We start from the raw sequence: 24,982 nt of genomic DNA on the forward strand, positions 1-24,982 counted from the left end.
ATTTCCTTGTTTGTTCTTCTCCATGTTTTTTTAATACTATTTTTCCCTGCCAACAATTACATCCTCGCACATATTATTTTTGCAAAAGACCCAAAATAAATACCTTTTTGCTTTAGCTTTTTAAGATCTAATCAACATAAACATGATTACTTCTCTCTGATTTCTTTTGAGATTCAACAGTAAATCAGTCAGCACCCAGCAGAAAAATGGAAACTTTGACTGCATTTGCACTCTCTTAACCTACCTAAATCAACGAAAATACAAAAAGATGCATGGATAAAAGTGTTCCGGTGTCATAGAGTTGTTAAGTCCTCGGTAAGAATCACAATGTACTTTCCAGACTATTGATCAGACCATTATAAGACTGCATCCTTTTGAACAGAACAGAACCCACCAAAGTCCAAACCCTATGCTATTTCTGGCAATATTACGATTTTAATGATCTTGCTTTTCTTTTATCGTGTTTCACTGCTTTTAAACTCTCTAGGCTAAAGGGAAAGCAATAAACCGAACCTGACGAACTTGGCATGCCTCTGTCTGAGCACCAGCTTCCCTTACGCAGCCACCAAATTGTATGGTTCCGATAGGGCAAGTGCTGCATGTCATATCTTCCATGACATGAAAAAAGCAACTTGCAGGTTCCCAGCCTGCCGTCTCTCCATTTGAATTGTTGTCCTCGTTGCCCGTGTAAAACTTCCCTGGACTCGACTAAGCAGAAGCTCAGCTACAACTGAACCTGTTGACTTGTTCTTTTTCAGAAAAGATTAGAGAGGATAAAGTTGAATGAAGTACTGCACATAAAAGAAGACTGAACTCAAAAGACCGCAGTTATCTAGGAAGAATAGTGCTCGCTCAGGCTGCTACTCTGCAGTTACTGTAGCCCTGCAGATGACATGGACGAGAATGAGAAATTAAAATTATGGCGGTTGCGCAGAATGGATCCTACGGGTTCAATTTCATATGCAAACGGCTTTAGAAGATGGAAGTTGATGTGATCCACCATAACACAACGAAAAGTCAAAATTACAATGGCTAAGTAGAATGTTTATCCCATTAACACAGTCACAAAAATAAGTACATTTCCCTGATTACACTTCCCCCAACCGCTTCACACTTTCTCTCTGGGTGCAATTTTTCAGTTCCCATTAAATCTCACATTATGGAATCCCGATATCTTTTCTGGCAAAACTTATCATGTGATAAATGCCGGAGTTTAAACTGCCACCAAAATTACAGTCCTTAATCCTATTCTGTCATTATGCAAAAACTACCATCCCAATTTGTATCAAAAGAACCCTAAGCCATCTCCATTCTCTTCTTCAAAGAGCTCAAACATCTAGGACTTCCTTTTGATTTATGCGTTCATCGATCAGATCGTGCCTTCCAAAAGGACTTCGTTCTCCACTACGCTCTTGTCTGCTTTCCCATATCTTTCCCGACTTCCCTATTGCTAGAATCAACTCAAGTTGCTTTTGTTGTTGTTCCTACAATCCCAACCCAAACAATAAATCCAAATCAGATTAGATGTCAAGCACTCCTAGTATATGCAATAATCAAACAACAAACCTATTTGATAACCATTTGAATTTTTACTTTACTTTGTTGTCTACAATAATCAAACCAAGTTATGAAAACTAAAAAAACAATTTTCAAAATCTTGTTTTTGCTGTTGGAATTTGGATAAGAATTCTAATGATGGTAGAGAAATGACGAGAAAATGAGCTCAATTTTGAAAAGCCAAAAACCAAATAGTTATCCATTATTCTATCTTTTTATATTGTGTTCTTTTGAGTTTCTTTTTAATCAGAATTCCAACTTTCTTAAACACCAGTACCCTATGCTTCATCTGTATTCACTTTAAGTCACTCCTCGACAAAACTTAAAAACCTAGAATTAACGTTCAACAGAAGATTTAATGCACCTGCATAGCTAGTAAGACCTTCTGGATTTCCCCAAGCTCGTTCTCCAGAATATCTCCCCGAACTGCCAATGCTCGAGTGGCCTCAGAGGTTTTTTGAGCTAAAGCTGCAGTCTTCAGAAATTGATCAATACTTAGAGGCGGAAAATGGTATCTCATCTTAGCAAAATGTAAGTAATATAGTTATCAAGCCTGGTTTTAAAGGTTAAAAGAATGATTCTATCACACCTTAAAGTTCATTTTCACCTTCTCAAAGTGTTATTTCACATTGCTACTGAACCCCTACAGCACATAAATTTTCTTAACTACCATACATCCTTGTAATTCCATTACAATTAACTCACTCATAGTCTCAGCTTCATGTCTTTTGTGGGAAGTATGTTTGGTAGGTATGAAACTGCCGCCTAACTTACATTTCAGGATTCGGCTTCTTAACAATAACATTCTCTTTGGGTTTTGCTGGAGTTCAATGCCAAAAATTTCAGATCTGGGTTCACTTAGTTTCTTCTTCCATATTTACAGAATTCAAGAAATTGGAATTACAAATAACTACAACCAGAATTAGCATTCAGATATCATTTTCTTTGAGGCATCTTTTCTCATTATCCATCTTTAAATTCAACGTTATCTAACCTCTTTATAGAAATGATTCGCCTTTTTTTCTGTTTTGCAAAATTACAGTAATCATTCATTTATTTTAACAGATATCAAAGGTTTCAGAGCATTTTGATAGTCCATCCAGATACGACTTCTTTGTCAGCATCATGTTACCATCATTTACTTGTTAAATATCATCTTGAAATTTCGAAATAAAGAAACAGCCTCAAAATTTCTGAGAACTATAATTACCTCCTCGACGGGCTTCTTCAGAGCCTTTCGAGTATCTCTAAACCTATTCCCCAGCTTCTCCAGCTGCCTCGACAATACTCGAATAAGCGTTGCCGAATTCCTCAAATCCTCCTCCAGTTTGTTAGTTCTTTCCACCAAATCCACCTCCAATACACCCTTCGCCGTCTCTCGATATATCCGATTCCACTGCCGCCTACGAATCCAAGCACCAATTGCAACCCCCGCCACCAGAAACAAAATTGCGCCAACCAAAATCCTATCACCGAAGACCGCCCAAAACACACTCTTAGAGCTGGCTTTCACACAATTCAGAGCAAAACCAACAGAAGCGAGCAACGACGTAACGAGGCAAAACAACTCAGCAGCTGAAAGTAAAGAATCGATATAGAAATCATCACCGTCTCTCCGTCCAGCTCCTTCAGATATAGAAACTCGAGGATTGAACTGATGGGCATTAATGGAACCAAAATTAAAAGGGCTTCGAAGCTTGTGATCAAGAATTTGAAAATGCAGAGCGCTAGGGAATCGGCAAGGGGCGAATCGAAGAGACAAGCACGGATTCCGTGACAAGAAAGTGGAGAAGTAAAAGGTTGAAGAAGGGGGAGGTGAAGGAGACGACGAACTCAGTGAAAGGTATTGGACAGCAAGCGACATCGTTTTGGAATTTAGACCTTCAGAGCGTCTGATTCAATAAATTAGGGTTTTTTTCAGACATGGGAAACGGGACATAGGTCCCTCCTTCGGAGTAGAAAATGGAAGTGGAGATGGATGATTTCACTTCGCACGGGAAGGGGTAAGAGAGGAACCTCGAACTGGAAGGGGAAAAGGCGATTAATTCAATGATTTACGCGCGATCTATTACTATATAACTGTAACCGTTGTAACTGGATAACCACCGGCGTCCAAGTATTGGGCCTTCTTGATCCGCTACTTTGGGCCCTCTTGATCCGCTACTTTGGGCCCTGGCCTTCTTGATCCGCTAATTTGGGCCCTTGTAGCCTTATTTGATGAAATATCTCCTTAATACAGTTAGCAGGTTCATTAAGGGAACCAATAAACTTAGCTCGATTTCAATCATCAAGTGGATAAACAAAAAAAAAAAAAAAATTAATTAATTAATTAATTAATTGAACTTACTTTGGGAAAACATTCATTTTTATTAAAATGATTGATCGTTAAAAAATTTGTGAGAGCTTCAGAAATTTAAAGTTTATGGTTAAATTCAAAATAAATATCGATTTTTATTATTTTAATATGAGTATTAAAAAAGTACATATATTTAAAATTTAAAAATGCATGGAAGAGTTCTCCCGCGCCACGTCATATAATGGGAAAAGAAAAGGGACCACGTGTCCTTCATTCAAAGAGTGGACCACTATTCAACCACGTTGATTAAATAAAATTTGCCAAAAAATCATTGCTAACCTTTAAAACTTGAAAATTGCATAAATCCCTCAAAATTTTTATTCCAATTAAACCCTCAAATCATAAGATTATTACAACCACACCCTAACACCTCATTACTTAAATGTGAAAGTATAAAATATGATAAGGAATTAGATATAATCTTTTTTATTACAACTAATTGAAACGTAGATTTTTAATAACAATAGTCATAGTCAATATTTAATTTTTTTGATATCTTATCCCAATATTTACTATAAAAAAATATTTTAAAAATCAAATAAAATCCACCAATAAAATCATATATCTACAAGATTGGCCTTATTAAAATACCAAATTATCATTATCAGAAAAAAAAATCATATTTACTATAAAAAAACATATTTTGAAAATGGAACAATATAAAATCATACATCTACGTAATTGACGTGATTAAAATATTATATTATCATTATTGCGAGTCGTTGGTGAGATAAGTATAAATTAAATAGTCGTTTAAACTTAATTTTTGGTATGGATAGTGAACTAGTATATATATTTCAATAATTTTGTTTTTTTTTTTAAAATAAAAAGAGAGAAGAAAGTTATGGGTAGGTAATCAATCATGAAGTGGATGAACAAAGGAACGATCCCGGGGAGAGAAGGGTAGCCGCCATTGCTTCATTATTAACTTTATTTGTGTTAGATTTTTTGTTTTAGGGTTTATAAATCCAATCTCTGGCCTCACCTACCCCGTATTTTCCTAATTCGTTAAAGCAGACTTTTCTCAAAGCAGAGCCCCCGCTTGGTAATGGGTGGGAAGGAGGGTTGTTGGGTAGGAACCATCGCCGCTGGTCAAATATGATGACCCAGTTTTTATTTTCGTGTCTTGTCTTGTTTAATTTGTAGTGTGTGTGTTTGGTGAAATTATTTATTAATTCAACGCCGCCAGCTCTTTGAAATTTGCCTCTCCTCTCCACTTCCTCCTCTCATCCTACCTACCGAACCCTTCTTCTCTCTGTATTTCCCTTTATAAACACATTTTCCACATTCGCTGCCCATCTCAGAGTCCCCCACCTCTTTGATCTCTCTTATTAACAACACCCTTGTTTCAGAGCGTTCAATCGATTCCAAAAGAGATCTAAGAACCCTAATTTGAGCATTTGCCATGGCTCTTTCCAACTCCGCCGCTCTCTCTTCCTCCAAATTGATCTTCAATCCCCTTGTTGAGCCTAAATCTCACCAACCCATTTCGTTTTTTGCTCCATCCAAGACCCATTTCAGGCTTCGCCAACGAATCTCCGCCGTTCATTCTACAGAGCCGGCTAATGACAAGGTTGTCGCCGAAGCCTCCAGTAAGAAAGTGGTGGCGGCACCGTCTAGGACCGAGAAATGGGGTTTGGAGAGCTGGAAATCGAAGAAGGCCTTGCAGCTTCCTGAGTACCCAGATCAGGCGGCTCTCGAATCTGTTCTTAAAACCATCGAATCGTTTCCTCCCATTGTGTTCGCTGGTGAGGCTAGGAGCTTGGAGGAGAGGCTTGCTGAAGCTGCCATGGGTAATGCTTTCCTCTTGCAAGGTGGGGATTGCGCTGAGAGCTTCAAGGAGTTCAGCGCTAATAATATTAGGGATACATTCAGGATTCTTCTCCAGATGGGTGTTGTTCTTATGTTTGGTGGGCAAATGCCTGTCATTAAGGTACATCCATCTCTGCCCTTTATGAATCTTTTGTTGTCTAAGGATTATTGATTGTCTAATTCATTTAACTTCATCATTCATTTAGGTGGGAAGAATGGCTGGTCAATTTGCAAAGCCTAGATCAGACCCTCTTGAGGTGAAGGATGGAGTAAGTCTTCCAAGCTACAAGGGAGACAATATCAATGGCGATGATTTTACTGAGAAGTCAAGAATTCCAGACCCAGAAAGGATGATTAGAGCTTACACACAATCTGCTGCAACTCTCAACCTTCTCAGATCCTTCGCCACTGGAGGATATGCTGCAATGCAGAGGGTCACTCAATGGAATCTGGATTTTGCTGAAAACAGTGAGCAGGCAGATAGGTAAGCCTAGTAGCTTTAATTATGCTTGCTCCATGATCTGATTAGAATCAGCCAATTGTTGTAGCTCTAGATAAGTTCTTGAGTTTTTAAGTCATTAGAGAATTAAGTGTACAATTGAATTGCTCAATAGGTATCACGAACTTGCTCGTCGTGTCGACGATACCCTTGGATTCATGGCTGCTGCAGGGCTTACAGTCGACCATCCTATCATGACAACAACTGAGTTCTGGACTTCTCACGAGTGTTTGCTCTTGCCTTATGAGCAATCACTTACCAGACTGGACTCAACATCTGGCCTTTACTATGACTGCTCAGCTCACATGCTTTGGGTCGGGGAACGCACCCGACAACTCGATGGTGCCCATGTCGAGTTCCTTAGAGGGGTTGCTAACCCTCTTGGAATTAAGGTAGTTTCCTAAAGCTTATTGATTTGGCGAGATGATCTAATATTTGTTGATAAATCAAATATTATGCATGAGAAACAATGGTTAATGTGGTTTTTGTAATGCAGGTTAGCAACAAAATGGATCCAAATGAGCTGGTTAAACTCATTGAAATCCTCAATCCTGATAACAAACCAGGAAGGATAACTGTGATTGTAAGAATGGGCGCTGAGAACCAGAGAGTGAAGCTTCCCCATTTGATTAGAGCTGTACGAAGGGCAGGGCAAGTTGTGACATGGGTCTGTGATCCAATGCATGGAAACACCATTAAGGCACCCTGTGGCCTCAAAACTCGCCCGTTTGATGCCATTCTGGTATATTTCTATCCTGTTCTTCACCCTACAAAACCTGCAATAGCCCTTTTGAATCAAAATTTTGCTGTTGGTAACTTTAGTTTATTGTCCCCATAATGACATGACCAAGTGTCGAAACGTTTTTCTTATAGGCTGAGGTCCGAGCTTTCTTTGACGTGCACGAGCAAGAAGGGAGCCATGCAGGAGGGATTCATTTGGAAATGACTGGACAGAATGTGACAGAATGCATTGGAGGATCCCGAACTGTAACCTTCGATGACTTATCGTCAAGATACCACACGCACTGCGACCCGAGGCTGAATGCTTCTCAGTCTCTTGAGCTTGCTTTCATCATAGCAGAGAGGCTTAGGAAGAAGAGGATTGGAAAGCAGAACCCTCTTTCCCCAAGCTTCGTTTAAACACCAATCATGTTTGACTGTGAATAAGCCTAGCGTTGGTATTCGCCAGAGATTCAAATTCAGTCTATCAATATATGAACGCCAGGAGGTAATTGGAGTATTTTGCTGTGAGGAGCTAATAAGTGAACTCTAACCAAAGAGCTGGAGGATCACAAGTTTAGGACTAGTCGATTTAGATTTCCAAGTGTTTCAATGTAAACATTACCTAATTAACATTTAAGCATTGAGATGAAACTTCATTTCTTGATTACCAAATTGACTATATATTCCATCAAATTATCTCGAGTGAAACTCAATTCCAATTGGCAACAAAGCATACATTGATCAAACATTTCAACCCTTTGGATATATTGATTCATTTAATTTAATAGGTAGAAACAATGATAATATTTGGATGCATCTTTCACGAAGTTCAGTTTTTTATATCTTAAAGCACGTGTGAATTCATCTAAAATGCACATGTTAATTGAGGTTATATCTTCTACGTCTACATTTGTTGAACAAAAAACAAATAAATAAACAAAATCAACATCCTTGAATAAACCATGCAGTCTTTTTCCTATCAATTTTGACCCCTATTTTAATTTGAATCGATGTGGAAGCAGTTTGAAGGTTGCGGCTGAACCATAACTCAAAACTGATCTGAGGTATGGCTGAACCATAACTAAGTTTAAACTTGGAAGCTATGTCAAAAAATCATACCAACCAAATTAAAATGTAGGGATCACAGCCAGACTAGATTTGGTTGCTAAAAGGTAGAAATTCCAGAAAATCTACTCTACCGAAAGGCTAAACAGTTAGTTGCTAAAAAGTTTGGATATCATAGCCAAATCATCATACAAAAAGTTTGGATATTACCGTATATCATACATTAGATCATTGATATAATTCGACATCGAATGGCTAAAGATAATCAAGTCCATAGTTCTATAGGCTCTAAATCGAAGTGAAGTCATAAATATAGATTCATATGGCAGTCTAGTTATGGGCAAAGCCCTCCTAGTAGTATGGCATGTATCGCATGGGCCTTCGGTAACGGGGAGTCTTCCTGCAGCATTAAGTAAGGATCGTGATTCATGTATCAAACAGTGATAAAAGTGAATATATGTTATGCAGGAAACTTACCCATATCCATATGGTGAGTAGAAATACGGGGGTACATAAGGCCTCCTGGATCGATAACCCATGTAAGGATTGTAACGCTGAGGAAAATACTGCTTCATCCCAGGAATATTAGTCCGCTTTTGTTGAACCTGAGATGAATAGAATGATATTAAATCCATTTGTCATAGTTATTAGAATTTGAACTACGTTTACAGAAACCGGCGTTAATAATACAACATAGGAACAGAAGCATCTATCATCCTTCTCGAAGAACTACCTTCAATTGTCTTCCATGCAACTCTGACTCATTTAAAAGGAGTGCCTCCTGAACAGCCTCGGCTTCAAGGAACTCCACATAAGCGAAGCCCTTGGGTTGACCAAATTTATCTGTAAGAATGGTAACCCTGTTGACAGTACCACAAGATTGGAAATGCTGCTGCACTTCTTCAGGTGTACATGCATAGTCAACCTGCACTTACAATTTATCAATGATTATTTAATCTAAGACGCAATTTTCTATAAACACAAACTACATCCTAATTTAGCATAGAAACACAGGCGCATATACAGTAACCAAAGAGAACTGTCCCAAAAGTTATGCATATTTCATTACATTCGAAGTAATAAATAGCTAAAACATGTTGATTGATTCTCCTTTAACCTGAATCTAAGGATCATGCGATCCTTAACCTCAAAAGTTACAACTAGAAGAGAAGACGAATCAATTTTTATGCGTTAGCTGCTCCTAGAGCAACTAAAAAATTAGTGAATTGGTCTATGATACTTATGCCAACATTAATAACCGATGACCATGTCTTAAAAGAAATCAATATTCAGGTAATTCTTGAATACATCATGACTCGTGACAATCACAGAAGGCTCTTTTAACTTCATATATTTAGTTCAAGATATGTCAATGATCAAATGGAAAACTTATATAAGAAATAATGTAACTTCTGTTGTGGACTAGTTTCTCATGTATAAACGTAATGCTATTAGAATAGTTAATTGTAGTGTATGACTAGTATTTTCACCTCACTTCAAGACTGTCTACTCTTAAAAATACACTGTTCATGTGCACTAAAGTATATCTCCTTTAGACAGGAGAAACTACATGAGCGATTCTCATCACCCATCTCCATAAATCCTAAAGCTATCCCACCTACAACTTATAACTCTCCACCACCTCAAGTTGTCATTCAATTGGCACTAACTTCAAGTAAATCATTGGTAACTGCCAAAGGTCCCATTTCACGAGGAGGGCAACTTCCATAAAAGGAAACTCAACATCTCTTCTGCACAGACGGAAGCTAGAAACGTATCAACTCTTATTTCACTAGGCACTCATAAAACAACAACCTTGTGAAGTAAAAATCAAAAGGAGAAAATAAATGTTGTTAAAGGTATCCAAGGGGCAGAAACTGATCCACTGAGAATAGATTATTGTCAGTGACAAGTTTTCAGTAAGCAATATCTGCGAGGGAGATAAATAGAACCAAGATATCGATATCAAAGCTGCAAGAAAAGCAAAATTATGTACCCTCGCAAGGACAGTTAAATAGCCCTCATTTCTGAAGCATAAGTTACCATCATTCCCAGCAGCAACAATACCCTGCAACTAACATTGCATGCAAATGATCTGCCTCCAGTGATGTGATCATGTCCTCATGTATGCTGAAGCTTCTTTAGTTCATATTCCCATCCATCTCTACTCAATTTCACACTTCGCATTTACTTCTTTGGTTCAAAAGAACTATGCCCATGTCATTTTCCCAATCTTCACATTCCTTTTCCTTTTTGTTTTTTTTCCTTGTTACTCGGTTCCCTCTATATCAACTACAAAGATTTCTTTTCCATCTTGTTTTCTCTTTTTTGAATATTCCATTCTTTCTTTCTCTTGTTCTTTTGCATTTTTTTTTTTTTTTTTTTTTTTTTTTTTTTTTTTTTTTTTTTTTTTTTTTTTTTTTTTTTTTTTTTTTTTTTTTTTTTTGCAAACATTTTTTTTTTCCTTTTTGTACTTTTTTCCTTCAATTTGTTTCGCACATACATGAGATTTTCTTTCCTTTACAGCCTGAATACAATAATAATGACACGATAAGTAATTTTTCCTAACAGAAATACATTGCAATCATCCCAGCGCAAATACTGAGAACTTGGGGTAAAATGAATGACCCTGCCATCATAGTGAGACAAATAAGTTAAACATCTACTCTGACATTGTGAAGATGCACACCTACAACATAACAAAGTCGTAAAGAAGCAAGACAAATACAGGGCAAGATTTCTAGTAAAATGGTTAAATCAATGGCTCACTTTAAGCTAGAACTAAATGCAGAAAAAATCCCGATAACATGCACAAGAGAGACCGAAATAGCATACCTACAATGTTTCGCTAATAAGCCTTAAATAATATGCGCTTTCGCAGTATCTTTGACTTAAGTTCAGGTAGAACTCCCCAAAACCAATAGAAAGGAAAGGAAACTTTAAATCACTTCACCAAACCCTAGATAGATTTACTTTTGGGATACACAGCAACGGTTGTGCAGGAATAAATTGCACATACATATAACTAATCTTCGCCTAGGATATGCTCATCAACAGAAATTAACTACAAAATTAGCTAGTAGTGGAGGCTGCATTTGTCAGGTTGCAAAACAAATATCATCGAGATCATAGTGCTTGTGAAATAGCGTTTGATCAACTGAAAACCGCAGTATATGAAGAATAATGTAAAAAAAATAACCAAAAAAAAAACAGTATGAAGACTATAGTTCTCATCTCACGTTGCCAACAAACACGGATCGCGAATCTGTCTCCTCCTTGCTTTCTTGACTTACAGCCGCACCGGTAGGATCTGTAGTGAGATATTTTAATCAGCAAGACTGACAATGCTACAGCAGCTTCATACAAAATTTAAAGACTCATATAGTCTTAAAGTAATTCGAGAAGGAGTTAAACCTTGAACAGCGCCCATTTCCTTTTCTACCTTGGCCTGCATCTCGCGAAGAGCAGCTGCTTCCTCCTCCATCTCCTTCAGTCGCTTCTTCATCTCATCCAGCTCCTGCAGTATCCACAGAACACAATAAATTCAGATACCACAGAAATCAACCTTTTACAACACAACTGTTTTGATCGTTGATCTACATGGTTGTGAGAGAGGGAGCAGAGGGAACCTTGATGGCTTCGTCATCGGCGGCAGACATGTCAACATCACCCTCTTCGACCGGGATCTCTCCACCGTAAACCTCGTGCTCCTCTTCATCCATTTCCGTCCTTCCTCGTGTAGTGTACCTATCACAGCCTTTGCCTGAACCGGCGAGTGGAATGAGTTATAAGATATAGGGTAATCAACGAATCCCATCCGTAGATCATTTTATGATGAACAGTTTTTCGGACCTTGTTTAGTTCCCAAGCATCGGTCAATCCAAGTCCAACCCAAGTCCCGGACAAGGACCTGTTTAGTTCCCAAGCGCCAGTCAATCCAAGTCCAACCCAAGTCCAGAAGAGGACTCCCAGCCCAATTACTTGACCTTGGGTTGATCCAACCAGGGGTTGTAAGGATTTGGTTGAATGGGAGGCGTTAGTTACCTGGCTAGCGACGCGTCAATAACCAAATTCACGAATAACAAATATTATTTATTTTGACTCATTATCAACTTCATGATTTTAAAACTTATTTAATAGAGACAATTTTTTACACTAATGTTTTATTTTTCTTTCTAATCAATTGAGATGACCACCTAATTCATTTTCGTTTTAAATTTAAAATCGTGGATCAAAGTGCGACTATAATAACTTATGTATGATTTATTTTTCTTTTGGATAAAGAAAAATATTTACTGTCCGTCGAACTGGCCAGTGAGCCGATGGCATCCCTCTGGTTATCAATATTTCGGAGCTCGAATCACATGCATACAAACTCACTTTACTCTTTTTCGTTATCCAGTGTTTTCAGTCCACGTGTTTATGAATCAGGTCCCACACAGTAATTGGCTTCGAGTTCTTGCAAACCCCGAAATGGGCTTTGAGTTCTTTCTGTCCATGTAGCTGCTGCCTTCGCTTTCACAGAACTCTGCTGCTACTGGGTTCTGCTGTACTTTTTTCTTCTTGCTGGATCCATTTCGAGCTTCTTCTTCTTCTTCTTCTTCTTCTTCTTCTTCTTCTGTTCTACAGACGAGGGTTTTGTGAGCTGAGAGCTGGAAAAATGGCGAGCGGCGGCGGATATGGGGATGCGAATCAGAAGATTGATTATGTGTTCAAAGTGGTGTTGATCGGGGACTCTGCGGTGGGTAAATCTCAGATTCTGGCGAGGTTTGCCCGGAACGAGTTCAGCTTGGATTCGAAGGCTACAATCGGTGTGGAGTTCCAGACTAGAACGCTAGTTATTCAGCATAAGAGTGTTAAAGCTCAGATCTGGGATACTGCGGGCCAGGAAAGGTACTTTTTCCTCCATTTAGTTTTCATTTACTCTTGTTGGGTTGGATTTTCTGTAGAATGATGGTGCCCTTTGTGCTTTTGGATTTCGTCTGTTTAGTTAAAAGGCAGATTATTCTATCTTTAAAGGCAGATTTTGTGCATGGAATCAGATTTTCGTTGGTTGATTAAATGTTCATCATTCCGAATTGTGTGTCTTTGAAAGGGGAATGTGATGACATGGAGGATTAGCATAAGAGAATGTAATTGAGCAACATCTTTCCTGTAACAGCCCCTGACCAAACTTACCTGGGATCTCACCATCTACTCTTTTAAGGGCCAACACCCCATTAGCACTTCATTTGATGCTTGGCTCTGAAAAGAAAAGATCAAAGAGGACAATATATGTTAACAATGGAATTGAGTTGTTACAAATGGCATCAGAGCCAAACACCAAGCACTGAAGGAAACCTTGAGAGGGGAAGTTCGGAAGGAAAAGTCTTAAGAGGATAATATCGGCTAGGAGTAGGCTTGGGTTGTTACAAATAGTATAAAAACCAAGCACTGAATGGCAGTGCCGGGGGCAGATTGTGAGATCTCACATTGGTCGGGGTATTACATTTGGGGCTGTTACATTTCATTTCATTTCATTTCACATTGGTCGGGGTAAAACAACAAAGGATGATTTTGTTGGTATCTTGTTGTTGGAAGATTTGTCCTGTGGATCCGCTTTTTTGGCTACTCCTATTCAGTCTTTTGATTCTTCCTGCAGGCTGTGTGGAAGCTAAAGTATTATGGATCTAAGCTTTCTAAGTTTTTCTTTTTGATATTTGGTGTGGGGTTGGTGATGTTAATTTCTTCGTTATTTATTGCACGGTTGCTTCTTATAAGAATAGCAGAGAGTATGCCATAGAACAGCCACATATCTTAACACATAGGAGTATGCGAACAGATACAGAGCAGTTACAAGTGCATATTACCGAGGAGCTCTTGGGGCAATGCTTGCGTACGATATTACCAAACGCCAGAGCTTTGATCACATACCTCGTTGGCTTGAGGAGTTGAGGAGCCATGCTGACAAGAACATTGTCATCATCTTAATAGGAAACAAAAGTGATCTTGAAGACCAGCGTGCAGTCTCCACCGACGACGCCAAGGAATTCGCCGAGAAAGAAGGTTTGTTTTTCTTGGAGACCTCGGCTCTTGAATCCACCAATGTGGAGAGTGCCTTCATGACTATCTTAACAGAGATCTTCAACATCATGAACAAAAAGAACCTTGCTGCTGGTGAGAATCAAGGCAATGGTAACTCTGCATCCCTCGCCGGTGGTAAGAAGGTCATTATTCCGGGCCCGGCGCAAGAAATCCCGACGAAAAGCAAGATGTGTTGTACTTCAACATGATTTGTTTGGAAGTAGGCTGCAATGGGGGGGGGATCTAGGTGGGTCTATTTTTACTGGTGTGATGGTTTTCTGCGGTCATTTGTATATTTGATTGTATGCTTTAGTTTATATATTTACTTGAAGGACGGCAAATGAAGTTCTCATATATTTGATTTAATTAGTTTTCTTGGTTTCTTGTTCAAGAGAATTATTAAATGTTGTATTTTTTGGATTAAATATCCGATATTATACGTATAAATAGAATCATGAAATGGTTTATCGTATATTTACGCATATCTTAACTACACTAAGAGGTAATGAAAGCTAACAGCCCTACACAGATACAGCAATATGTCCTTTAAAAATAGAATAAAGAACCTGATATAAAGACGACAGCAATTCTTTCCCTTTTTGAAAATTCCCTGCACGCTACATTCTCCTTTGATATCAATCCTCAAAAATATAAGATTAGTTTGAAGAAATCAAAACATGCTGTCACTATAAATATTGGATAGACTGGAAGCAAGGGTAAGGCTTAACTTCTCTAGATTGTACAGTTCTATTGAAGTTGTTAAGCTAATACCATGTTACTATCGTCTACCATGATTTAGATTTAGCTTCAACATCAGATAACTTGACTTTCCTGCACTACAAATCATTTCCAAGCCGATTGGAAAGCCTTCCAAGTAGTTCTTGGCAATCAGTGGCCGTGACCATAACACTCAGACTGGCCCTCCCTTTCCAGCACCCAATGGCTATAGTTGACTCGTCAACTTTGATAACGTCGGAAGAGGTGTTACCTTTGAAAAGAGAAGGATGTGCTTAGTAAGAACCAAGATGCGTGAACAAAAGGAAAATAATCTACACAGCATGGACGCTACATACCTGTACCCAGAACTATCACACAGCAACCTAGCATTAAGTTTGATGCCTTTTCACCAAAAGCAGCATCCACAAAATCTGCATATTTGATACTTTTATATTGTAATAGATGCTTGAAATCCACTGGAGACATAGTTAGGATTTGCTTGGTGATGTACGGAAGTAACACAGGCAATCCCTCTGACGATATACGGAATGCACAGGGTGCAGAGCTACCTTCTCTTGATGATTGCCTCTCCTATTCATCGCAATTACATGAGATATGGCAGATCATCAAATTATTTGAAACAAACAAATAAAATAAAAATAAAGAATATATCATTTTGCCACTTAAAGGCCGATCCTAAGATGAGCACAACATAATCAAATGAGCTCTAGCAAGTAAAAACAAAACATATATCAAGTTAAACAAGTTTATTTTGAAAATGGTTCTGCTATTCAGTAAGCCTCGGTGGAAGAAAATTGATTAGCTGACGGTGTGTTCTATCAGTTCGAAGACAGTAATGATTCCAAAATATAATGAAAAGTGAACGGTTGCAAGGGATACTTACAAACATCTTCAGACCAATGGATGTTATCTTAAGTTGCTGCCCGGCTGAAAAATTCAGCTCAAGAACGTCCTTGACAGAGTTAGAAATGTAATAGATTCTTTTCACATGGTTAGTGTCACTATTTCGAGTAACAAGGTGGCCAATCAATGGGAAAGACTCATTAATACCATAAAATGTCTTTATGCAATCAATGACGGTTTCATCTTTGAATAATACAACAGGGTCAACACCCCTCCACTTGCCCTGAATCTGCAACTTTCTCTTCCCATTGCACTTCTTAGGATCCATTTCACCATCACCAGGCTGCTTAGATTCCTCTGAGTTATTTTTTATAGCAGTAATTTCCAATTTATTTTCAGTCGTTTCATTATCAACTACCTCCAAGTCAGCTTCTGAGAACGGCTTATCCATCCCATCTGTACTGTCCAAACCATCTGCGTCTTTATTATCCTGAACTGGAAGTTTGCAAGGTGGATTATTGTTTGCAGAATTGGAGTCCCTTTGATTATTGGGATCAATCTCAACTTCTGAGGAGCTTTCGCCCATCCCATCTGTTGCATTAAGGTCCACACTATCTGCATCTGTAATAGTCTGTTGAAGCTTGCCACGAGACTGGTCATTTGCAGACTTCGTATTCTGATCACTTGTTTTTTCAGTAGCAGCTGAAGCAGCCCCACACCAAGAAAAAAGAAGGGGAAACGACAAGATTTGCATGCATAAAAATAGAGTTAAAATTTAATAAAAAAATTGTCACATGTAATTAAGTATGAATAAAAAGTATATTGCATATAGTCAAATAAAAAAAATTAAAAAAAAAAAAACAAGATTTGCATGCAGAAGTTATTAACTATATAACGACATTAAATAATGCATGTCAAACCTAAACATATCAATTGGTTAGGGCATATACCTACGATCAAGAGGTCAAAGGTTTTAAATCTACCATGCATACTACATTAACATTTTCTAATAGATTCAGGAGAGGTATGTTTAAACAGGTTTTCAGGCCCTCAACCCAATGCTAGATAGTTCAGCATACCTAGCAAAGGGGCAACTTTGCGTAATACTGCAACAAAGAAGGCTCCAGTATTTTGATCATGCGGCACTATCCTCATGCAACGCTCGATTGGAAATTCACAAACCTCCTCATCGAACACATGTACAGGATCCATTGTTGGCTCAGATACATCAACAGAACTTCCACCGTCAGGATGATTTCCCCTCAATTGTGAGTTATGAGTATCGCTTTTATGGCCTCTGCCAGAAGGAAACATGCCAGGTATTGCCACACTCTGGCAAGATTCGGTAACTTGTTCGTAGGACGCAAACCATACACCCTTATCACACACCTATACAAGAAAAGGAACATATCTAGCTAACATACACCAAGAGAGAAAATTGGAAATGACTACTTGGTACAGTAGAACCACAACATTATTTCAGCTCAGAAACCTCAATTATTCACTATCTTGAGTTCAACAGGAAATCAAATAGCATTTCCACGTTGCTCTCTTCCTTTTGCTCTCTTTTATTTTTATTTATTTATTTATTTTTTTTTTTTTGGGGGGGGGGGGGNTTTTTTTTTTTTTTTTTTTTTTTTTTTTTTTTTTTTGGGGGGGGGGGGGTCGGGACTTTTCATTCGAGGAATAAGTTGACCAATAAAACAACCTAAAGAACGAAGGTGCAAGAAGTCCCACCTCTCATTCAAGTTGGCTGTTAATCATTTCAAATTTGAACTAGAGTTTGCTTCATAATAATTATCAACTTTTGTGCTGCGTTTTTAAATAACACATGAAAATAATAATAATAATAATAAATAAAGCAAAAAAATTCTAGGACAATTTGAATAGACAAGCATGCAAACAGTTTTCAAAAACAATTTCTAAAAATATACCCAAACAGCCCAAAATGACAGATAAAAAATTATTTAATTTAAAATGAACTATAAAACAAGAAAAATTGCATCTTATAAACTATAACAACTTTCAATCTTAAAAGAAATACCGAGAAAATAAGAATTCACCTTCCATTTCTTAAGACCAGGCCGACGAACAAGTTGTGGAAGTTCATTTGAGACATCAACAAGTTCAAGAGAGCCTCCAGATTTTCGCAAAAGCTGCAACCAGACAAATCGATGAAAAGAAGGGACGGATTTAATAAGCTGATATGTACATGCTTGGCCACCAGAGCAAGAAATAGAAAGAGAACAATTAAACTTTTGGAGAATAAGCTTCGCTCATTGATAAAAAAAAATGAATATAAAAACTAAAAAAAAGTGCAATAAATCTTGTCAATATAGGTAATCTTATTGTCCTGGACCTAGCACTAGCTTTTTTGTATAAGAAACCATCCCAAAATATTCAAAAGGAAAGAAAGGAAAGACAACCTACGGGCTGGGGGAAGAGAACCCCCCACCCCACCCAAAGAGCTACTTACAAAGACCGAGAGGCCTTGATGCATCTCATTGGGTGTCTTTTATTAAGGAATTTTGTAACTATCCTAGAGGCCATGCAAATAACCGAGAGGCCTTGATGCATCTCATTGGGTGTCTTTTATTTAGGTCCAGAATGCTTATACATTACCTCTGCAACAACAGCCTCGTTTTCAACAGGATTCATTGAGCAAGTTGAGTAAACCATTCTTCCACCAACTTTAAGTAAAGAGGCACCTGCAAGAATTGATGAAAACATTTTGGTTTTCCATTAATCTGAAGCAAAAAATAATAATAATAATAATAAATAAATAAATAAAATCGTATTGGTGACCTAGTGAAGATAAATGAGAAATTCATGGCAGCTATAATCAGTATCATAGATTTTGCAATTCAAAGTTGAAGATGGGTACCTCGCATGCCTATCTGCACTTGCAAGCCATGTAAACCATTACCCATCCCAGAATTCCTGAAAGCAATTAAAAGATTTAACCACCATCTAGAAATACCAATAAGACCAAATGATGAGAAATCACAGGACAAGAAGCAAGTTCTTAAGGCTACCATTTCCTCCATATATCTGGAGCCTTGCGAAGTGTACCATCTCCGCTACAGGGAACATCACATAAAACACGATCAAATGTAAGTTGAGTGCTACGAGGTTTTAGTTCATTCCCTGCTGTAGATGCACTGAAGAAATTGGTATTTGCTCGACATCCAGGAAAATGTTGTGCTTCATGATTTGTAACAATGAGGTTGGCAGTGCACATTCTTTTAGTTTGGTGGATGAGAAGGTTACATCTTTGAACATCTAAATCATTTGCCACTACCTAATCAAGATGACTAACGAATCAATTTTTCATAAAGAATCAATAGCACAAGAAAGTAGGAGAAATATGAATTATAAAGACAAGCAACCAAACAAATGAAAAGGGTTGCAAGCACTCTACTACTTCATAGGCAGAAAAAAAAAAGTTTCCGTACAGAAACTTATGGAGAAGAGTATACGAATAAAAGAAGGCACACCAATCCGTCAGGTAGATCTCCAGGTTTGCTGGATTGGTGTATTATCTCAAGTAATTGAAATGTTTTGGAGCCTGGAGCAGCACACACTGAGTAATAAGCAAAAAAAAGAAAACAGTTAGAGATAATATGCATGAACTATATAAAGTTGAGACCATACAATAAATAAATAAAAAATAAGATGGTCATTTAAATCAGCATAAATTTCTTACTGTCAAGTACATAGTGATTTGGATGTACATCCAGAAAAAGAGGAGGTACCTGTGCCATAAGCCCCAAGTTGATAAGAATGTATAGAGATATAAATGACAATTAAATGTTACGATAATATTCTCAATTGATATATCAAGTAATCAGGTATGTGTCTTATAAATGTGTAGATGTCTTGCATACCATGCTGACAGCCTCCTGCCTTGTAATGTTCCCAATTTCATTTTCCAGCTTCAAGAATTCATGAAAACTGCGAAGCAGAAACAGTAAAAAGCACGTAGCATTTGGAAACGTGATTCAAATTGATCAGTTGTTACATTAGGAAATTTTTGTAGATTAAAGTGCAGCACCATTAAAGATATAGTAGGTAAAGACAAACTTGCTTCTAAGTTCTCGATACTAAAATACACTTTCTCATGAACAGATTGTTGAACAGAACAAGATCCAATATCAAAATAATGCATACACAATTATTAAAAGCTCAGGCCCTAATTAGTAATGATTTTGTTTTTTAGTTTCCTATTTTTGAAGATTATGCTTGTTTCCTCGTAATTTCTATCCTATGGTTTTCACCTCTCTTAAAGAAATGTTTGGATTATCAGCTAAATTCTAAAAATAAAAACAAGTTTTTTTAGTTTTTCAAAATTTGGCTTGAATTTTTAAAACATCTTTAGGAGGTAGATAACGAAAAAAAATGAAACTTATAAGTGAACTAGTATTTATAAGATTAATTTTAAAATACCAAAAATTAAAAACCAAATGGTATTAAACGAGACCTTGGAAATCTAGATTGCTAAACATCCATGCATTCATTATATTGAAATAATTTACATTGCTAATCAAGAAAATAATAGTGACCATAAAGTACAACAATTTACCTTTCAAGTGCTCAAGTATACAGAAAAATATACTTCTTTCTATTTAATTAGGGTCCAATTTTGAAAAATGATAGCCATAAAAATACAATATTACCTCTCGAGAGCTTGATTCTTCCGTAGTTGCATTCTTGAAAAATTTGAATGCCACGCAAGATTGTCAGGGTACCAAGGCAATGGTCTAATAGCCTCGGCTTCATCACCATCAGTAACCTGAACAGGATAGAGAAGGAAATGAACAAATATGGATCAATAATAAATTTTGGGTCACATTCCTAGTTAAAAACAACAATGTTCACAGTGTCCACCTCAGCTTGAAGAGATCTCGAGAAGTCGTTTTGTAACTGGGCTCGTATTTCCCCACAGAACTGTCCACTGTAAAATTCAAATGCTAATGATAACGACAGCAGTAGTACTAAGATGCAACGTTAACAGAACAAAACAGATAATTAAAAGAAGCAATGGAGTTCATGTAATTCGGAATATATGTAAATGGTTTATAAAAAATAAAGGGAAAAAAAAAAACACGTGGGCTGCATACAATAGGATAACGTGCATACGGTACACCACGAAGATAATGACATTCTGGCGAAGCGGTATTTTCTTTTCATCGTTCATATCTTTTTTCTTTTTTGGATAGAGAGAGAGTGAGAAGGGTAATTAATAATGGTAATGGTAACTGATACCTAGAATTGATCCTAAAAGCAGCGGGCAATGGCTTACGAAGAACCTCAATAAACGTATCCCATTCTTCCGCAGTAACTATGCCTTGCTCCTACAATTTTCCAAAGTCATAGTTAGAAAGCTCAAACAAACTTACGCTGTCATAAACGTATTGGCATAAAAGTCAGAAATTCTAGACACCAAACCAGCAAACAAAGCTCACCATCCATCGAACTCATAAAACACTGTTCTGTTGACAAAAAGAAATACAAAAAAGAACTGAAGAAAGAGTTCAATAAACACAAACCTTGTAGTACTCATTGAACGCAGGACTTTGAGATTCGAAAGGCTCCCAGTGATTGCCATTGCCATCCTTGTTGTCATTGGCAGAGTTAGGATCGGGTTTTGGACGCTTCCAAACGTTCTCTCTGCTCTCTCGAAAATGCTTTCTCTGAGTACGAGCTCTACCGCCCCTCCCCTTGCCTCCCATGTTCAATAAACCTCGCTCTGTTGTGCTCTCTCAATTCAGCTGCAAGCGTACACGTTCATAAAATATCCAACCGGCGGGGAGGCTGCGATTTGGGGTTTTAGTCCCGCCTCCGATGTTTTCTACCCACTTCGCCAGGTAGTTTTCAGCGGGTTTGGATTTCCAACTGCCCATTTGAGGCCTGAGGGCTTAACACTAGTGGGCCTTCATAAACCGCCATTTAATGGGCCTAACCTATTTGATTGGGTCACTCGCCTTTCTGGTTATATGGGCCTACATTAGGAATCGTGTTGATTTTTATGGGCTTTGGTCCACTGCAGTTAATTATTAATTAATCGATTAAATTTATTTTTAATTATAAAATTGAAGCTTATGTATTTGTTTGAAACGGTGTCTTTTTTATTTGTTTAATTTGTTAAATCATTGTCACTAATTGTAATTACACAATATAAAATTGGTAGTTGTATTATTAATTAAGTGGGTGATATTCATTTATTTAGACTTGGTCTATATTATTGAGCCTATATAATTTGTAGTTTTTGTTACTACTACTAGATATTTCTATTATAAAAATACCATTTAATTTATAATTTCAAGAATTTCAATATTTGGTAGGATTAATTTTTGTGTCCAACAAAATAAATTCTAAAAAAAAAAATCGGAGTCGTTATTGTTGGTATCGAAGCCATACAAAAGGTGAAGTTCCAGGAATGATGTTGGACTTCTATGTCAGATCAATTGAAAGGGAGAACAAAACATCAAGAACAGACGAAAAAAAAAAAAAAAAAAAAACTGCGTTGTTATTGTTATAATAGCTGCTGGAATTTATAGTGTTTGTAATGGACTCTGCACAAAGAGACAAACATAGAAACCTTCAACGAACAGCAATGCCCTACACATCATCATCATCATCATCCCATTAAATAATACAGAATTTGATTCCCCAACTCAACCATAAATTCCATTTTTATTTCTCTGGCCAAACTTGGCCTACTTGACAAGGACTAGCACTCCATGGAACAAACAAAATCACCACTCACCTCCAAATCATCAATGTCAAGATCCGTGTCCAGTTCATCCAAGTCCAAGCTGCCCCCAACAAACTGTCCTTGCCCTCCAACTACCAGCCCCTCTCCTGCCTTTCTAGCCTCTTGAACTGTCGACAGGATCTCCTCAATGCTCTGCAACGCATCACCTTCTGTATTACTCCGCATTCCTCCCAACAACGCTTCATCTGTGAACTCAACAGGCAAGTTGCTCAAGAACCATGGGTGCTTCTTGATTTCTGGGATTGTCATTCTCTGCAAACATTGCACAGTCAGTTACAATGCTTGTAAATGCTGTTAAGATGGTAGAATTAGAAAGGGCATGAGTTCAAATACCATTTCTGGATCGGCTACAAATATTCGAGATAGAAGGTGCTTGCATTCCATTGAAATGCTAACAAAGTGTGGTATTGAGTAATGGACATTGATAATCCTCTGGGTGTAAGCGAATAACATATTGCTTGTTAACTCATTGTAAAGCAATTGGAAGAGATTAGCGGATTAAAAGAAAAGGCAATGACTAACTTGGAGTGTCTTTCTGAAGTTCTTTGGGTTTTCAGGATCTTCAAATGGATAAGCTCCAACCAGCATCACATATAAAGTAACCCCACAAGACCAAACATCAGCAATCTGCAACTCACAAGGTAAAGGACATCAGAAATTGCTGGTGTAGAAGAAGACATGGGGTGGTTGACCGGGATGGGGAGGTCGACCGGGACGGGAAAAATAGATCGGTACTACCTTCCCATCGTATTCTCTTCTAGACAGAACTTCTGGTGCAATGTAAGCTGGGGTTCCAACAGTAGATTTTGGTTGGGAATGCAGCACTGATGACTATAAAGTGAAACCAACCTGTTAGAAACAATAACAATCTAAATTTGGGATAATTAGACTTTTGAAATCCATACTTTTGAATAGCCGAAGTCACAAATTTTAAGACGCGGGGCTGAGCTTCCATCCAAAAGTGTATTCTCTAGCTTAAGATCTCTGTGGCAAATTTGCTGCAAATCAAGAGGAAGAGAAGAAGAATGGAAAATCAGCCTGAAATGACCATTTAAACATCAGAAAGCAAACAAGTCAGTACCATTGAGTGGCAGTAGCTGACTCCTGAAATCAGCTGCTGAAAAAAATACCTGGCCTGTACAGATACACCAAAGAACGAAGAACAAACAGAACATTTAGGTAAAGAATCCAGTTTTTTATGAAAATTAGGGACAGATTAGCCTAACCAACAGACAATTTTCTGCAAAGCCATCCAAGAGAATTCATTGCAATTCAGTTTCTCATCAAAATCATGACAAGTTTAATAGTCAAGGAGCAACCAAATTTACCTCATCTTCACTGAATCTTCCGGCATTACATATTCTTTCAAATAATTCTCCCCCAGCTGCATATTCCATGACTATTCCCAGGTGGGTGGGAGTGAGTAGGACCTATATAAAACAAAACGTGTTTTATAAACAAAATGCCACAGTCTAGTACTCGGTCCACTGTAGCAGAGTAAGTTTCAAAAGCCCTTTCAACATCCTCGATACTTAATAAAAGAAGGTAGACAGTAGTCATACAATGCAGAAATTGAACAATCATCAAAAACTAATTTCACAGCTTGAAATCAAATACCTCCTTAAATCTTATGATATTTGGATGCTTCAAAGACCTGTGATTCACTATCTCCCGCTGAACATGCTCATCGATCTGCAAGAAACCGACAATCAATATAAACTTCACCGACATATTACACAGCACAAATCAAGAAGCAGATGTTGTAAACCAATTGGGAAAGTCGTGGGATGAACTGGGAATGAAGTTATGAAGATGATAGAACAGTACCTTGTGGCCCGTCTCAATATACTTGACAGCATAAAGCTCGCCACTCCACTTATCTCTCACAAGTTTAGCAACACCAAAATTCCCAGACCCAATATCCTTGAGTATCTCATAGCGTTCCATGTGGGCTTCAGCTGAGTAGCAGAATAAACAAATTTACCAATCTCACAACAGCAAGTAGAGTTGTTGTTCAGTTTCAAATTGGTTGGGTTCTACTTTTTTTCAGTCGGGCATTTTATCGAGCATGTGGTGTGCAGGTTTAAAGACATGGGGAAAGGAAAAGGTGGAGGAATATTGGTTGGCACGGTGGGTTGGGTTAGCAGTTAGCATTTTAGCACTCGGATCAATGCCAATATCCAAAAGTTGTAAGATCCCCATGACCATGAGAAAAGAAAGAGAAGACGACAAGTCGATTAAGGAAAAACACGTGGCGCTTTTCTATACGCCCAACGTTTGAGCAACCGTAGTCACCTCTGCCTAAACACATGATCCATCTGTGGGCGAGTACCAATGTTCCGTACTCGAGCGCGTGAGTTGATGCAAGTCCGCAAACTTCGCGCTACTGAAGGCGATATCCATGTATTAATACGTAAAGTATTTTATTATTAACTTTAATTAAAAATTTTGTCTTCGGAAAATTCATTTAAGATTATGGAAGGCCGTGCAGTTTAGCGTTACCATGCAAATTTGGACGCATATAAAAGCATTTAATATTTTGAATTCC

The 24,982-nt window shown here is 37.8% G+C and overlaps 6 protein-coding genes across 7 annotated transcripts; 2 read left to right on the forward strand and 4 right to left on the reverse strand.

Moving 5' to 3' along the window:
- Window positions 1–975: 975 nt before the first annotated feature.
- On the reverse strand, window positions 976–3,588 carry LOC111496808. The gene is made up of 3 exons (XM_023147327.1): window positions 2,768–3,588; window positions 1,922–2,032; window positions 976–1,484 (listed from the first exon to the last, which is right to left on the reverse strand). Exons 1-3 carry the CDS (start codon window positions 3,419–3,421, stop codon window positions 1,329–1,331), a joined length of 921 nt encoding a protein of 306 aa, XP_023003095.1. The 5' UTR covers window positions 3,422–3,588; the 3' UTR covers window positions 976–1,328.
- A 1,505-nt stretch (window positions 3,589–5,093) lies between these two features.
- Window positions 5,094–7,640, forward strand: LOC111496802 (phospho-2-dehydro-3-deoxyheptonate aldolase 2, chloroplastic-like). The gene is made up of 5 exons (XM_023147321.1): window positions 5,094–5,846; window positions 5,932–6,209; window positions 6,340–6,616; window positions 6,721–6,966; window positions 7,098–7,640. The coding sequence occupies exons 1-5, from the start codon at window positions 5,319–5,321 to the stop codon at window positions 7,362–7,364; spliced, it is 1,596 nt and encodes a 531-aa protein (XP_023003089.1). The 5' UTR covers window positions 5,094–5,318; the 3' UTR covers window positions 7,365–7,640.
- A 521-nt stretch (window positions 7,641–8,161) lies between these two features.
- On the reverse strand, window positions 8,162–11,794 carry LOC111496810 (polyadenylate-binding protein 3-like). Its single transcript, XM_023147330.1, has 6 exons — window positions 11,642–11,794; window positions 11,427–11,529; window positions 11,252–11,322; window positions 8,746–8,937; window positions 8,490–8,617; window positions 8,162–8,412 (listed from the first exon to the last, which is right to left on the reverse strand). Exons 1-6 carry the CDS (start codon window positions 11,732–11,734, stop codon window positions 8,364–8,366), a joined length of 636 nt encoding a protein of 211 aa, XP_023003098.1. The 5' UTR covers window positions 11,735–11,794; the 3' UTR covers window positions 8,162–8,363.
- Window positions 11,795–12,398: 604 nt separating this feature from the next.
- LOC111496809 (ras-related protein Rab11A-like) lies at window positions 12,399–14,535 on the forward strand. Its single transcript, XM_023147329.1, has 2 exons — window positions 12,399–12,905; window positions 13,834–14,535. Exons 1-2 carry the CDS (start codon window positions 12,673–12,675, stop codon window positions 14,282–14,284), a joined length of 684 nt encoding a protein of 227 aa, XP_023003097.1. The 5' UTR covers window positions 12,399–12,672; the 3' UTR covers window positions 14,285–14,535.
- A 165-nt stretch (window positions 14,536–14,700) lies between these two features.
- LOC111496800 (tRNA (cytosine(34)-C(5))-methyltransferase-like) lies at window positions 14,701–22,495 on the reverse strand. Its single transcript, XM_023147319.1, has 16 exons — window positions 22,426–22,495; window positions 21,206–21,427; window positions 20,922–21,010; window positions 20,544–20,610; window positions 20,333–20,448; window positions 19,544–19,610; window positions 19,363–19,411; window positions 19,154–19,239; window positions 18,692–18,957; window positions 18,541–18,596; window positions 18,279–18,364; window positions 17,720–17,812; window positions 16,736–17,045; window positions 15,697–16,358; window positions 15,149–15,383; window positions 14,701–15,063 (listed from the first exon to the last, which is right to left on the reverse strand). The coding sequence occupies exons 2-16, from the start codon at window positions 21,386–21,388 to the stop codon at window positions 14,912–14,914; spliced, it is 2,517 nt and encodes an 838-aa protein (XP_023003087.1). The 5' UTR covers window positions 21,389–21,427; window positions 22,426–22,495; the 3' UTR covers window positions 14,701–14,911.
- Window positions 22,165–24,621, reverse strand: LOC111496805 (serine/threonine-protein kinase SAPK2-like). Of its 2 annotated transcripts, none has more exons than XM_023147324.1 (9): window positions 24,262–24,621; window positions 24,052–24,126; window positions 23,754–23,864; window positions 23,516–23,569; window positions 23,340–23,432; window positions 23,173–23,265; window positions 22,957–23,061; window positions 22,768–22,866; window positions 22,165–22,686 (listed from the first exon to the last, which is right to left on the reverse strand). In XM_023147324.1, exons 1-9 carry the CDS (start codon window positions 24,379–24,381, stop codon window positions 22,390–22,392), a joined length of 1,047 nt encoding a protein of 348 aa, XP_023003092.1. In that variant the 5' UTR covers window positions 24,382–24,621; the 3' UTR covers window positions 22,165–22,389. The 2 variants fall into 2 exon arrangements, with proteins under 2 accessions (XP_023003092.1, XP_023003093.1); XM_023147325.1 differs by having other exon boundaries at window positions 23,763–23,864; window positions 24,262–24,617.
- Window positions 24,622–24,982: the final 361 nt, after the last annotated feature.

This window comes from Cucurbita maxima, unplaced genomic scaffold (genome assembly GCF_002738345.1).
Source record: "Cucurbita maxima cultivar Rimu unplaced genomic scaffold, Cmax_1.0 Cma_Scf00023, whole genome shotgun sequence".
NCBI lineage: Eukaryota > Viridiplantae > Streptophyta > Magnoliopsida > Cucurbitales > Cucurbitaceae > Cucurbita > Cucurbita maxima.